The following is a 15,907-nucleotide window of genomic DNA, read 5'->3' as shown; positions in this document are numbered from 1 at the left end:
GGGAGGGTTGGTCCAAAGGAATTTCACTTCGAAAGTAAAGCGTGCTTACGCCGTATTGTTCAGTGGTCACACACTGAACTGTTTGTGGAAAATCTGAATTTTTTTTTGTGCTGTAAAACGAAAACTGTCAAGTACTGCTGGAAACTCCATCGGTGAGTCATTTGTGGTCTCTGGTCTCTCACCACACGTGTGATGCAACGGTCGCTAGAGGACGCGCCACGCTAATGAAAGTCCTACACTTTCCACAGTACCTGAACGCAACGTTAAAACGAAGCGAAACCGATATAGCAAACCGAGAAGTTACTAGAGCTACCCGGCAAGTTCCACATACCTCCCCCTCTAATAAACCCCCTACGCAGGCAGAGCGTGGGTCTGAGACACCGGACAACATCCATGCACAGAGTAATGCGATTATTAGCAGTGTTCACAAGAGTTACGGATAGTTTGTGAGGAGGGGAACTTCCTTGTTGTGATCTCTCAGACTGAGCAGCCGGTAAGACCTGCTAACATTAGCACAGCTAGGCTATTCCGCTAAGTTAGCTGTCACAAAAACACCATTCACCCACACGAGTTAGCTTTACTTAGATAGCGAGCTAACCGGCAGAAGGAGTGGGAATAACACGAATTTAAGCGAAGTACATCTCGAGGAAACAAAGTCCAGATGTGGCTCGTTTTCAGACTAAGCTCTAAGTGTTAGTTTGGAGAAAATGTCATGAACAGAATCTGCCTGAGCAACTGTATGTGGCTAGGTACCAGATTAGCACACAGCTAAATAAACAAGCGTAAAAAATTTAGAAACCTGTGTGTAGTTTGTAAATCGAGATTTAACTGGTTTGTCATGCCTGTGAATAATGCGAGCTACCTTCCACATCAGTAATTTTTTATGGTTGTTGCAGTGCTTTAAGGAGTCATCTGTCTGTTTTACAGTACAGCTACAGTTTATATATTAATCAGGGTATATGTTAGAGTTATGTCTGACAGTGTATTTTAGAGTGGATCCAAAGTGTGTGATGATGACTTCATTTATATAAGGGATCCATGTTATCCACATCCAGCATTTTCTTCATCCAGCTCCAAAGTTGGATTCAGGCAATTTATCATTTTGTGGTCCAAACATTGTTGCTTTTGAGTTATAAGAGAGGCAATATAACTTTATTCGGCTTAAAACCAGTTGGTAAGGCTCAAATTTCACAGCAGTTTGTTTAATAGGGACTGAGACCGGTCTTGACATGAGTGGCTGATAGTTGGCTTAAACACTTGAATAAAAAAAAACAACTCTTAAAACAGTGACTGTATATGATTATCTTGTCATCACCTGTAGAGATGAGAATTTATGTTAGGTTACACCCCATATTAACCTATTATTAACAGTAATAATTATGGCTATGTCAGTGACACCCTCAGAAGTTCTTCCTGGCACGGTTTGGACCTGTAAATGTAAAATCATGACGTTAATGGCAAACTCAGAATTTTGTATCATGGTGACAGTTCCCCCCACCAACACACACACACACACACACACACACACACACACACACACACACACACACACACACACACACACACAAAAGAGAATCTTTGACAAAGACTGAAAATAGATCCTCTTCGACTGAAACCTAAACACAGCTGTTTTTAACAATTAATATATCACTTTCTTGCTTTACAAAATTGTAGAAACATGTGCCACATTCAGCTACTACGTTGAGGCAGGAAGGTCCACATTGTACCTTCAGTTTATAGCAAGAGAAATACAACATTTCATCAGTGAGAATTCTTAATTTTGAGCTGTCAAATGTTGTTTTAATACACACAGAGCAAATATTGTTTAATCATTTCAGGTAAAAGTTAACAAGAAGACATGCCTCCAAAACAGAAGTCCAAGTCCTGGTCGGAGCTGAAACAAGCCGGCAATGAATGTTTCAAGGCAGGCCAGTATGGAGACGCCACCAATCTCTACAGCCAGGCAATCAAAGAGCTGGAGAAGTCCAGTAAGTGTTATAACCTGAGCACACACACACACGAGCACACACACACACACACAGAAAAGAGTATAAAGTATATTCGATTAGAACTGCATTTGTTCCTGACTTAAAAAGGGCCGTTGGAGGGTTACTATGCATGTAAGCTTAAAAGGTCAACATACAGTAAAATAGGCAATTATTTAATAGTAAAGGTTATTAGTCCGTTACCCTATTTTACATAAATACAGATTTCTAGCCAGCGGTTGATCGCTCAGTGCTGCGCTGGGCTGAGAATTTAACTGGTTTGCTAGCATCACAATTAGCAAGCGGGCGCGGTTCTTAGCATTAGTCCGACAGCCCAGTCGCATTCGGGTGTCAGCTTTTTGGCGGAAACACAGGTCTGCTCACCCTAGAAATTAATAGCTGAAAATATTATAAAGTAAGATTTGAAATACATGTTGTAGTATATTAAAAATACATATACTACAAACAATATTACATAAAAAAATCCTGGCATATGGCATACACTTTATTTTTTTGTAAATTAAGATCTTTTGTTTTTCTGTTTTAAGCCCAGAGTCCTTGCATTTCTGTTGTTGCACACCAAGAAAAACATTTCTTAGTGTTATTGCCTTAGAAATAAAAAATTATTATTATTACAACAAGCAGGCAATATGTACATATGTGGTGTTTTTCACAGACGGGGGTCACAAAATACAACATTTAAAACATTTTCAAACTAGAAGCACTCAGAGAGCGCAAACCTCCGCCAAGGCCATCGGGTCACTGACGCTGTAATACGTGTATCTAAATACTGTGAAATAATCTTTCATTTTTCCCAGACAACAATATCCCCCTATCCCGCAATAGTGAGGAATCCTTAAAAAAAATTCCTGGATCCAGATCGTGATCCGGATCACCACCAAAATCACTTCTTCCTCTTGTCATTTCCAACCACTCTACAAAATTTCATCGAAATCCGTTCATAACTTTTGGAGTAATCCTGCTGACAAACAAACAGACAAACCAACGCGACCGAAAACATAACCTCCTTGGTGGAGGTAATAAAAAGAAAAAAGGGATCAATTCTTCTAAACCCTCTTCCCCAAGAAGAAACATTTTCTCTGTTGTATAACAGGGAACAGCAAAGAGAGGTTTGATTTTCATTATTCCCTGGAGTGTCCTTTTAACTTTTCGTAGCTCTTCTTTTGTACTAAGGTGAGAGAAAAACAGTGTTTCCTGTACGTCCTGTGGATACAGCAAATTGACAATAAATTTGAATCTTTGAATTGAAGCATTTTTTTGGGAAGTTGCTGATTATTTAGATTATAAACAGTTTTTGTAGTCTGTGTAAATTGATTAGGAAAAACTTTAGTCCTTAAAATATTTTCCAAACTACTTGACAACACTACGATACTGTGGGGTTTTTTGTTTCCTGACCATTTAATGAATGTTTTCTCCGCTGATCCAGGTCCCTCTCCGTTTGTCATGCTGACAGTCGGTCTTCCCTGCGTGTCTTCGGATTGACAGAATCATTTGTCGCTTGTTGAAGAATTCCTCTTAAACAAACTGTTTTTCCTGTCAAGGTAAAAAGAATCCAGAGGATTTGGCCATTTTGTATTCAAACCGTGCAGCCAGCTACCTGAAGGATGGCAACTGTGGGGAATGTGTGAAAGACTGCAATATGTGAGTGTGCAGTTATGATGTATATTTCATGCATTGTTTTTAAAGATTTACACCCTGTTTTTTTTATTTGGATGTGTTTGGTTCTGTGAGAAACTCTTTTGGTAATTTAATCTAAGGAATATTTTCCAGTGCATGAAATAAAAGGGATGTTTTGAAAGAAACATTTCAGATGTTGATAGACTTCTGTAGCTTTGTTTATTAAGCTTATTGTTACATTGTTAATATAACAATGAGCCCATTCTGCTGTCTTGACTGGACAGATTGTCCAAGTGGTGATTGGTACACGTTTTGTTTCAGGTCTCTGGAGTTGTCCGCTTTCAATGTGAAGTCTCTGCTTCGTCGCGCTGCTGCCTACGAAGCTCTGGAGCGTTACAGGCAGGCTTACGTAGACTACAAAACTGCTCTTCAGATCGACTGCAACATAGCAGCTGCTCACGATGGCACCAACAGGTTAGCTGGCTGAGTAATCACTGTATGCTTCTGTCAGATATTTGAAGCAGATAAAATGTATTTCAGAATATAGAGTGGATAAAACTTCTAATTAAACTGATGCTGGTGTTACTGCATTGCTCTGATTTCTTTATTTACAGTAAGGTTTGCTGTTATAGATTGACAGACAGTATATTATTGAATATGGGACAGTCAGCCAAGGGCCCCCTAAAAAAACCTTGACAGTATTTTAATTTGAAAAATGTACAAATCTGCACATTTCCACCTGTTTTTACTTGTTAACTTATTACCTTTCTGTTCTGAGATTAAGGGTTAGAAAAATCAAGTTTTTTACAAGTTTGCAGTTGTTGTTGTTGTTGGTGATTAAAAAGCACTCGGGCTTTTTTTCCTTTCAGTTTCTTCTCTGTTCACATTCTTGTAACTGCTTTCACTGTTTCTCAGGATGACAAAGGCGCTCACAGAGACAGACGGTCCATCGTGGAGAGAAAAGCTTCCTCCCATTCCCACAGTTCCCCTCTCTGTGAAGGAGAAACTTGCCCAACAGTCTGCAGCCAACGCCAGCCAACCAAAGCCAACACCGCAGCAGAATGGCACCAGGCAAACAAACAAACGCGGTACGAAGGTTTATGAAAAATGATCTTCTCACAGAATTTATGTTTCTTTTTATTTATATAAGAAAGCCTTGTTAGTGTCAGCAAATTGAAATAACAGTTGACATGTTGATGCATTAGATTTTAATTTTTTATGTGGTATTGGCATTCGCTGAAAAAAATTCTTCACATTATGAAGAAATTATAAACAATGTAAAAAAAAAAAAAATCAGCTTCATAGTCTCTGATTTGCACTTTCAGTGGATTTTTTTTAAAGCTACTTGGAGCTGGAGCGACGTCATCATATTCAAAATCTTCTCGTTTCTCTCCTTTTGTTCTTCTCAGCTCCCAGTGATAAGGAAATCAAGAAAGCTCAGGCGCTGAAAGACGAAGGCAACAACCTGGTGAAGAAAGGAGAGCACAAGAAGGCCATAGAGAAGTACAGCCAGAGCCTCAAACACAACCCCACAGAAGTCACCACCTATACAAACCGGTGAGCACTGAGCATCTGTGTCATATTAATATTGCTCCAACTTGTATCATCCATCATAATCTATTTGGTCCTGTTTAAAAAAAAAAGACTCCTACAGATTTAGCTAAATATATACTGTATGTATAATAATACACTGCCCCCCAAAAATTACACTTTTAATCTGACATCAAGTCAGTTACATATCTGTGATATTGATCTGATCAGGTAAGTATCAGAGGGGGCTGTTAATCTGCTTTGGTGTTAATTAAATTAACAACAGTTGCACTAGAGGGGCAACAATGAGACAACCCCCCAAGAGGACACTCATTGTTTTCCCTCCTCATCTTTTCTGACTGTTTTTTTCACCAGTTTTGCAGTTGGCTAGGGTCAGAGTCACTGCTGGTAGCATGAGAGGTGATACCTGGACCCTGCACAGGTCGTCCAACATTGTAGATGTTAGATTCAACTCATTGTCATTAAGCGCACAACGAAATGATCGCACTCATCCAGAGACGAGCAGAGACCGGCGCTGCTGTTAGGTTTAAGTGTCTTGCCTAAGGACACAGCGCAGCGCAGGGACAGGGGCTCGAACCGGCAACCCTCCGGCTGCAAGGCGAATGCCTACCCACTGTGGAGTCACGCCCTTCTGCCGCTTTCATCACGTGTTCTTGGTTCGAGACCAGCTAGTTTGCGGGGCCGGAGTTGAACCCGTTTTTCGGCCGAGCACCGAGTGCTTCCGCGATGGAAAAACCGCTGAACGGTTCAAATACTGTGGAAAAGCGGCTCCAGGGGCCAAGAAGGCTGACCAAGGACCAATTTGCCTTGGGAGACCCTACCAAGGGGCGAAAGCCCCCAGACAACATAGCCCCTGGGATTGCTGGGACACACGTACCCCCCCATCACAATAAGGTGGTGATTCACGGAGGGGAAAGCTTTTATAGTAGAGCTTTGGTTTTGTGAAGAAAGCTCATGAAATGAACTGGGAGGTGTAGGTATAAATTTAAATACAGCCATTTTTGAGTGATCTGATCGGATCAGTGCTTTGATACATGTAACAAAACGTCAGATTTTTTTTGGGTCATATCTAATGCATCATGATAACATTAGCGACAGAGTGTGAGGTAATAAATGAAAAAAAATGTATTCAGATTGGAGGTACGGACAGGCCACCTTGTGTTTGGCTGGACCTTCTGTTAAAGAAGCTTTCAGATGTTGAATTGTGTTTTACTGTGTGTGTGTGCGTGATCAGGGCGCTGTGCTACCTGTCGGTGAAGCAGTACAGAGACGCCGTCAGAGACTGTGACGAGGCGCTGATGATTGACAGCAGCAATGTCAAGGCTCTCTATAGGAGGGCTCAGGCTCACAAGGAACTCAAGGTAAGAGCATAAGGCTTCATCGCTCCACTTCAGGTTCTGATTCCCACACAAAGTAATCAGGCGTTGGTTTCAAAGGTGTCTTCAGGTTTTCAGTGTAAGCGGCAGAAGAAAAAAGATTTCCCTGCCTTGATGATTACTGATGTTTCCCCTGGCAGCCTCTCCTCATTAGTATTCCACACGCACAGAGGAGACAGTGAGCTCGGCACTCACAGCTCCATGAAGTGCAAATTTCAACTCTGCGTTTGGAGGTTTGAGTTGTCAAAAAGACAAGAAGAGAGACGATTTTCCTTCATTTCAACCTGCTATGGTTTAATGTGATTTCTGTCTAGATATCCAATTATCAGGGTCTCATTTTCTATTGCCCTGGGCAGCAGATAAGCTCCCAGCCCAAGTAAAGGAAATATTTTATTAGCTTTATTTATGGTCGTCTTTTCTTTTGATAAGTGCAACATGAGTCTTTTATTTTGCAGTCAACCTCAGGAAAATGCTGAATCTCAATAACACATCATTCAGCACAGCAGAAGGCAGTGTTTCCCACACACAGACTGGGGCAGTCAGTGCTATCTGCAATCACTTTGTTCACTCTTATTTCAAACGTTCAGCAGCTAACCAGTTAGCCCCAGCTCTCCCCACTTCCTGTCTTACTTACGGACTTGATATAATTCAGCTGCTTCTCCAGAGAGGAACTTGTTCTCCGTCGTCTTGGACTGCAGCTGGCATTGGTAGACCTCCTTCTGCTCTGCAGAGTTGGATGACCACGTCGACCAGAGCTGGTTCGTGTGCCGCTACACTGAGCGCACCACAGCTGCAGAGCTGCTGGTTCTCTTGCTGCTTTTTTGCTGTGCGACCTTCTGCATCCAAACCTCGATCCACTTTGAGATGGATTTTTTTTTAAAGATCCTGCAGTGTTACAGAGAAAACCTCAACAATCCTCTTATGAAGATGCAGTTGGGAAGGAGAAACAGAGGAGGGTCCAGCTGCCTCCTCTTCCACTTTCACAGTATTTAAACACACGAGATCCTTCTGTGTGTCGTTAGTGTCACTTGTTTACCTGCGTTTAGTGTTTCCCACAGAATTGGATTGAATTTGTGAGTGAACAAAAGGAGTTAAGCTTATGTTTTATTTAAATAAGTAACAAAACAATTATCAGCTTCCTCTTCAGTCAGTTCCTCAGCCTGTGGAGGAAGTCAAACTCTACTGTCTGTGAAGCTGGTGACAGTAGTTCCTGTTCTGCTCTGCATCTGGTCCGAGTGACCCTCCAGCTCCCAGCAGGTCTCCAGAACAGAACAGGAGCCGCCATTGGCAGATGCAGTCCACGATGGTGGAGTTGGACTGTGACCGGTCACAGGATGAGAGTTAAAATGTTTGAAGGACATCGAGGACTGCCACAACAACAACAACCTGGTCAGACTGTGGCTAGGACCAGAGCATCACCTGAACCGTCAAAATAAGAGAGGAGATTCCTCCAAAGTGAATTTTTTCAGGTGGATAAAAACTGAAAACTAAATCGCAAAATAGGCTTGGGTAACCCCCCCCAGTACAGTCTGTGCAGGAACACTAAGCTGCGCATTGGCTGCTGTAACAAAGGGCTGCTGTTTGTTTTTATATTCTCACAAACATCAAATACAGTAACATGTTTTTCTACATAAACATAGTTCAGAACTAGAAGTTATCGTCAGCTAGGAGAGAAATTTGAACCTATTTTGTTTCTTGTTGATTTGTTTTCAGGTTTCACAGTGAAATTTTAAAGTTGGCCTTCTGAGAAACTGTAATATATCAACCATGGATTAAATTACACTGTAATATGAACTCTGTTGCTTGTAGTTAACGATGGCACAGCTCAGAATGTTTCATCTCACTGTCTCCGGTTTTTCCGCCCTCGTCAGCATCGTTTCGGCTTTAATCTCTGAGACGTTTTTTGCTTCACCTCTGCAGGACGTCAAAGCCTGCGTGGACGACCTGAACAGTCTGCTGAAAGTGGAACCAAAGAACACGGCCGCCCTGAAGCTGCTGCAGGAGGTGCAGAAGAAGAAATGAGGACAAGTCAGGGACTGGAGGCAGTGGTAAGGATCTGTCACTGCTCTGACAGCAAAGAGCCAAACAAAATCCTTTTTACTTTTGTTTGTTTGTGTTTGTTTAAAAAATAAATAAGAAGAATCAGTGGAGCAGAGCAGTGATGTGATTCTACCCTCTTTGAGTCCGAGACCAGGCCGGTGTTTCCCAAAAGTCCCTTCACACTCAATTCCTGTTTGAGCCGTTTACTCTCACTTGAACAGACATGAAGTTGGTGTCAGGATGCTTCTGGAAAACGAAACTCCGGTTAATCAGAACTGATGTTGGAATAGAAATCAAGCAGCCTTCGAAATATTTGTCTTTTACCAGTTTTAGCTTGTCAGCTTCCAATAATCCAGCATGTATGGTTATTTATTTTACTGACACACATCATCCAGGTTCTGAGAATAAACCTTTACTTTCACATTTGTAAAACGTCATCAGGCAGTCGGCTGACGCGTGGAGCTCCTGCTGGGTGCCAGAACTTACGTTTGAACTTATTGTAGATTTCGACAAATAAATTCAGCTCACAGGACAATCACAAGGAAAAGCAAAGACCATCCCTGGACTGTGGCTCATATCCAACCCCTGTGAAACACTTGGACCACATAACAGGTCTGTCAAGTCTGTTTACAGCTGAATGCTCCAAAACGTAAGCAAAATGTAATCAGACATGACACAGAAATCTGAGAAATGCTGTTCTGCGCTGAAATAGTTTTTCTAAGAAATCGGTTCCTGCTGGGAAGCCCGCTTTAGAGTTAAATCACCAAGCCTGTGGAAACACTGGTGATCATAGAGGTTTGTTCTGTGTTTGATTTCCTAGTTAACATCATTTCACATGTTTTACTCTCAGGTAGTGTACTTATTTATCCCATGTTTGTTATGTTTCTGTTTCTTGGTGCTTTGATATTTATAATGTCCATGCCATATAGGATAGTTTACAGAGACTTCCTCAGAAGAATCAGATGGTTGTTTGACTGCAGCCTTTGCAGCTTAGCGCTACATCGTGTATGCATTAGGTTTAATTACCTGGAATACGGGGCTCTGCGTTTCTTTGCCAGTTCTTGCGCCTTTTAATTATTCTGTTGTTGGAAGGTGGAGCGATGCAGCAGATCTCGACGTGTTGAAGGAATGACCTTTTGGTTTGGTAGGTCAACCCGGAAATTTGCATTGCCGTGGTTTCCACAACAAAAAGCGAATGGGATTCGGATTATCACGGGAAGGAAGCTCAGCGGGGAATAACGTTTTGTAATGCTTGCATGTTTTGTTCAGCATGATAATCATTAAAAATTGATGCATTTAGGATTTAGTTTTTAGAAAATGCAGTTGTAAGAAGTAACGTGCTAATGTTAGGATATAAACCAGGAGTGTTAAAGTTCGAGGTCCACGTGTGGCCCAGTTTGATCTCAGGTGGGCCGAGCTGCTCACAGATTGTATGTTGAATGAAAAGTTGTGCAGTCTGAAAATAGTCACGTCTTTTGTGTCCATGTGTGCAGATGACAGTGAACCTAGTAAATCACATGTTGTGATTAAACTGTAACAGTTTATTGCACAGCGTTGTTACAGTGTAGCTTATTGACTGGGCTCTCACTCAACAGTGAGCCAGTTCTGGGCCCATCTTTGACTCGCCTGCTAGAAACAGACTACATCAAGGTTGCTGAGAACGTTACCATCACAGCACTAAGCTGTTGTGTGTTTGGGGTGATGTCGTCCCCGATAATTTCTGTAGTCACTTGTTAGGAAGACCAGGTGAACAGGCGACTCAGTGTGAAAACGTGTAACCACAGACCTCCTTTCTGCATCTATAAGTAAATTAAAAAAAAAGCCCACACCTACGTAAAGACGAGCGAACCAGAAGTGAAACCTGCAGTGCTCTACGCTTCAAATTACAACAAAGCAGAATCCTCCTCTGGTCTTTTTACCGCCATTATCGTGAAACCGGCTCATATCGTATCGATCAGACGACACAGGAAACATTCTTACCTCCTCGTTTCGGCAAACCGACGCCCCCTAGTGCACGCCGAGAGGCTGGTTTGTAAGTGAGGGTCAGCATCAGCTCCCCTTCTGCCTGACATGCAGCATGTAAACCAAGTAGTACTGGCCTCACACAGGTCCTTAAATACAAAGTACTGTCTCATTCTGTGATCCTTATACTTCATTGTATTGTGGAACAAGTGAAATTTCTAATGAATCTGCTGTAGCTCTGCATCTCCATCCTGCCTAAAGTGCCTGTCTCCATCCATCATCTGCTGAAACTACAATCATGTTTGTAATGAGCTCCTCCACACGTATGTCAAGTTATTCATTCAGGGAAACTTTGTGAAGCACGTCTACGCCTGATCCTGTTATTCTGCTCTCTGCTCTTTTTGCAGCTTATGTTGGTTTTGTCACCTGTTTCTGTTTTAACTGAAAATAAAAATTGAGGGGAAAAAAAAAAACAAGAATGACTACATCTGTCTTCTTCTTCTTCTTCTAAATAAAACACTGGAAATTAGGACAGCATGTGGCAGAGCACTAGATAAAACCACTGCCACTCACAGCTGTACAGTAAACTAACTACACCTCTACTAGCACTCGTAAAGCTGACTGGCAAGAGTCTGCACTCCTACTAACAAGAGTTCACTGTTTACATGTGGTGGTGTACCAGACTGTTGAAGCCACCAGGAAATATCCTTCTGTTAACACAGGAAGTAGTTTATATTTTCTGTGTAAACAGGTGGAACATATCCTCCTGTTAACACAGACTACTATAAACGTGTACATATATTTACAAACAGTATATAGATATTCAGCATTTGTTTTTTATACATTTGTAGAAGAAAAAAAATTATATTCGACCGTGGCTGTTCTGATCAACATAAATTTAATCATCTTGTGCGGCTCAGTGCAGACTTGCATGCACGGTTCACTGTGTTGTCCTGAATTGTCAATGCAGACAACACAACCACACAAACATCCTCCCACTGGATTAGAAAATCCACTGCTGCTCATGTGTGGTGTTTGCATGCACATTTAGACAGCTGCAAAAGGAAAGAAGCCATCCTGAGATGATCTGGACTTTGTGTCTAAACACTGGTGGTCATAAATGGACGGACATGATCAGCAACAACACTCAGGCAGGCTGTGGTGTTCAAACAATGCTCAGGTGGTACAAAGAGGCCAAAAAGTGTGCCAAGAAAACATCCCCCACACCATTAAATCACAATTAGTCTGCACTGTTGATGCAAAGCCAGATGGATCCATGAGTTCATGCTTTTTATCACAAATTCTGACCCAACCATCTGGACGTCACAGCAGAAGTGGAGACCCGTGAGGCCCGGGAACATTTTTTCCAGTCTTCTGTTGTGCAGTTTTGGTGAGCGAGTGAATTGTAGCCTGAGTTTCCTGTTCTTAGCTGACAGAAATAGGATGTAGTGCAGAGTTCTGCTGCTGCAGCCCATCAGCATCGAGGTTTGTCGTGCGTTCAGAGATGCTCTTCTGCGTACCTCAGATGTAACGAGAGGTTTAGTTTCCGTTGTCTTCCTATCTGCTCGAAGCAGTCTGCCCATTCTCCTCTGACCTCAACGAGGCATTTTCTCCCAGAGAGCTGCTGCTCATGGTATTTTTTCCTTTTCTGGACCGTCCTCTAGAGGAGTGTGCGAAAATCCCACATGATACTCAGACCCATCTGGCAGCAACAGCCATTCAGAGTGACTTCATTTACCTTTCTTCCCAGTTCTGAAGCATTTGATTGTAAAAATTCACACTTGACACATTTAACTTGAAATAAATGAACCTGTAGAGAGTCATTTCTCACACTCTTGGCCTACTTGTTGCAATTTTTTTTGGAAAGCAACTTTTCTTGATGGAGAGGAAGTTCAAGTGTGTCTGAATCTTTCTGCTCTCCCCAAGGATTCAAATTTTGGCAATCTAGCTTTTTTTGTATAGAGTCATGTTTTGTTTCATTTTTATTTCAGAAACTTTAATTCATGCTTAACATTTGTTGTATTTGGAGTTCTTCTTCCTCAGCTGCACACGCATCGGCCTCAAATCAAAAGTGCAACTAAGAAATTGAGATAAGTGCTGTTTTTGTTGGCAGCGCCCTCAGACATGACTCCTTCCTCAGATCCGGTCCAGTTCAGACAGGCGGCAGAGAAGCCAACAACTTCACTTTAAAAAAAAAGAAAAAGGAGAAAGAACCACAGCAGCTCGACTTTCCTCTGGACTGCAGTAAAAAACAAAACCAAAAAAAAAAAAAAAACTGGGATTTTGCAGCAAATTTAAAAATGAAACAGGATCCAAAGAAAAACACGTTTCTCTCCTAATATGTCTCATTATGCTTTTTGACTTCACTTCAACAATTCCTGCATGTGTGTAAAATTTTGCACACACCCTAAAATATGTAACTAAGCTCAAAACCTTTGGTTTAACCTCTCCTGTACACAATGCACAAATCCTGCACAGCCCTTAATACAAGTGCAATGCTCAAGTAGCAGTTAACCATCATCCACACGCACACTGCTTAGCCTCTCCTCACTGAGCATGCACACCATAAAATATTCAAAAAGACAGCACATCAAAGTTGACTCAACAGTCCGTATTAACGAGAAGAACCCAGAGACTGAAAACAAGATCGAGCAAATGAAAATCCAAAAGTGCAGCGCAGCCGGAGCCCCGATATACTCAGAGTGTTTAGAGATAACGCAAATGATTCAACTGTGATGGAAAAAAAAAGATCAGTCCGGTTAGTAATAGACATTTTTAGCCAAATCTGCATTTCAAAGCCCTGAGAAAATATATATGTAAAAACACGTTAAAATAATAAGACGCAGGCAGCTGACCTTCCCCAGACTCGACCTTCAAATGTAATATGAAGGCTTCAAGGCTTCTGCGAGGCGACAGTTTGAACCAGTCCACTGCAGAGCTGCTCATCCTTCATAGGAGGTTTTTGGAAACTCTCATTGTTGGCGCATTGTTTTGTACTTTGATGCTGCACAAGCACCAGAGGACTGAGTTATTTCCCCTCAGACCCTCGCATGGCTCGGCAGTGGTTGCAGATTGCATCATCTGTGCGAGCTCTGGCTTTGGGCATTACTGAGGCCGAAGCAAATGTGTCAAACTGATACAGCTCGGGACCAGCGTGGTCCTCCATCACAGTAATATTCACTTTGAGGTATGCTAGAGGGGAAAAATCCTCCAGCTTTAAAGAGCCGTTTGCAGCAGTGGTGCCTTCAGATTCTCAGATTCTCCATTTTTCTTGGAAATGTGGAAGGAATTGCCTGAAGTAACCCTCTTCCCTCTGTTTCCAAACATTTTTTAAAATCTTGCCACAGGTGATGGATCTTCTAGATTAACTTCTTAGTGATCCTCTGGACAACACGGTGATTAAGGCAGCACCTATGCGCACAGCAGATAGAAGGTATTCAAAACCTTCAGAACAATTAAAAAACAAAACCCTTACCTGATTTGGTTTGCCTGATTGAGGTCAGCCAAACTGGATACTTTTAGGGTCTTTTCACACCTGTAGTTCGTTTGGTCCAAATCAGTTGATGAATTTGCAGACTTGTAGCTTTTTCCTGTGGTTTGGTTTCTTTTGATGGCGAAAACAAGCAAACCCAAATGTGGCCCAACAAACCACACGAGAGCAATCAGTCCTATTATTGGCCAGATGTGTATGAGGGAGCAAAAAGGTAAGTACAGGACAAAGCTGCTGTGTTCTGGTCTAGTGGATAACATGAAAACTGCACTCCTACTATTCATGTTTGTCTGGGCATTACAGGCAGAACTAAATGCAGCAGGCTAGTTACTACAGTCTGTGCACTCTGCTGCATCCCAGAATACAAAGCACACCAGGAAGATGTTTAGCTCAGACTTGCAGCGTACACCTGGTGGTTGGGTCAGGTCAGGTTCTCACCATAAAATAAGTTCTCTGGAGTTTGGAATCAGACCACATCCTTCAAAAGGGTCTCTGAACGAACCAGAGTTCGATTTAAACCTCTGATCAACATCCTCAGATGTTCTCATTCTCGTTCTGAGCAGTTCGACCGTACGCGCTGCCGGGTCACCAACTAGTTTTTTTTTTCAAGCTGATCCAAATTCTGGGTAAAATGTTATCGCTGGTGATGAGGAAGAGTCCATTTCAATGAGTCTGCAGTCCACGCTTGAAGGGAGCGCCGGGTGAGGTGACAGGGATCCATCCATCCATCCATCCACTTCTCCTGTTCAGGGTCTATCTCAGCTGACATAGGGCGCGAGGCAGGGTACACCCTGCACAGGTCACCAGCCTGTTGCAGGGCCAGCACAAAGAGACAGACAACCATTCACACCTAATTTAGAGTGGCCAATTAACCTAACCCCAGTAAGTGCATGTCTTTGGACTGTGGGAGGAAATCCATGCAGACACGAGGAGAACATGCAAACTCCACACACGGGGGGGGGGGGGGGGGGGGGGGGGGGGGGACTGCTGTGCGTGACTTCGTCTGACTGTGCCAGCTCAGAGCACTTTGAAAATGGAGGGTTTTGGCCACACCTACACACTCTACTACCAGTGCAGAGTGCAGATATTCAAGTGGTCATAATAGGACTCCATGAATGAAAGCAGCAGCCACACTCAAGATGATGATCCTAAGCATGAGACTGGCCGAATTGGTGTAAATCAGGTGCAGTTTTTCAGTTTAATGGGCCCGCTCACAGAACCCTGATCCAAGCTCAGTGTTCAGAGTTCGCAGATGTAACAGATGCAGGTCAGTCAGACCCAAACACCGTACTCTCATAAATACTTCAGTGTAAGAGGGTCAGCGTCAGGCTTCACGTCTGTCACTTATTCAGGACGTTTTTAGCGGCAGACTCTGGTCATCAAGCAGGAGACTCCAGGCTGGGTGTGTCAAAAACTGCAGTTCCTCTGAGGGTCGCCCGAGGCACCCCCAAACGCACCTCAACAAACCGCCTCTATGGCGGTCTCTATGGATAGTTTCCCCCATCATAATCCTCAGTGGGGTGAGTGATTTATTTTTTAACAGCTCATCAACCTGGATTCCTGGGGTTAGGGGTGTGGCCACTTTTACTCACAGGTGTGTGGCCATCAAAACGACCCCGGTCCAAAGCAGCATTCAGCCGAGGAGAAATGTGGAGCTTTATCACACACAGTATTATTATTATTCAGTACATACACACAGCAACACAACTGAATGATGGATGAAAAACAAAAGCTACTTTCAGCTGCTTCCTTATTCACAAGGGATCAACTCAGCGGGAGCTCTGCATGTTTGATTTTTTTTTTTTTTTACACAATCGTCCCAGAGTAAACCACAACAGCGGAGAGGGGAGGGGTCGAAGCTGCAC

At 42.6% G+C, this 15,907-nt stretch overlaps 1 protein-coding gene across 1 annotated transcript; it reads left to right on the top strand.

Moving 5' to 3' along the window:
* The first annotated feature begins 280 nt into the window (after positions 1–280).
* tomm34 (translocase of outer mitochondrial membrane 34) lies at positions 281–11,009 on the top strand. Its single transcript, XM_030730251.1, has 8 exons — positions 281–493; positions 1,839–1,988; positions 3,548–3,647; positions 3,945–4,097; positions 4,539–4,711; positions 5,033–5,180; positions 6,409–6,535; positions 8,471–11,009. Exons 2-8 carry the CDS (start codon positions 1,859–1,861, stop codon positions 8,570–8,572), a joined length of 933 nt encoding a protein of 310 aa, XP_030586111.1. The 5' UTR covers positions 281–493; positions 1,839–1,858; the 3' UTR covers positions 8,573–11,009.
* Positions 11,010–15,907: the final 4,898 nt, after the last annotated feature.

The sequence above is a fragment of the Archocentrus centrarchus genome, chromosome 5 (assembly GCF_007364275.1).
Source record: "Archocentrus centrarchus isolate MPI-CPG fArcCen1 chromosome 5, fArcCen1, whole genome shotgun sequence".
In the NCBI taxonomy this organism is placed as follows: domain Eukaryota; kingdom Metazoa; phylum Chordata; class Actinopteri; order Cichliformes; family Cichlidae; genus Archocentrus; species Archocentrus centrarchus.
This window is presented reverse-complemented; position numbering and strand designations above follow the sequence as displayed.

What these genes read in the sequence shown, in the direction of transcription:
- tomm34 (XM_030730251.1), top strand. Translation starts at nt 1,859, where the DNA reads ATGCCTCCAAAACAGAAGTCCAAGTCCTGGTCGGAGCTGAAACAAGCC. An exon ending in CAGGCAAACAAACAAACGCG is followed by an intron (nt 4,712 to 5,032) that starts GTACGAAGGTTT and finishes TGTTCTTCTCAG; the next exon opens with CTCCCAGTGATAAGGAAATC. An exon ending in GTCACCACCTATACAAACCG is followed by an intron (nt 5,181 to 6,408) that starts GTGAGCACTGAG and finishes GTGCGTGATCAG; the next exon opens with GGCGCTGTGCTACCTGTCGG.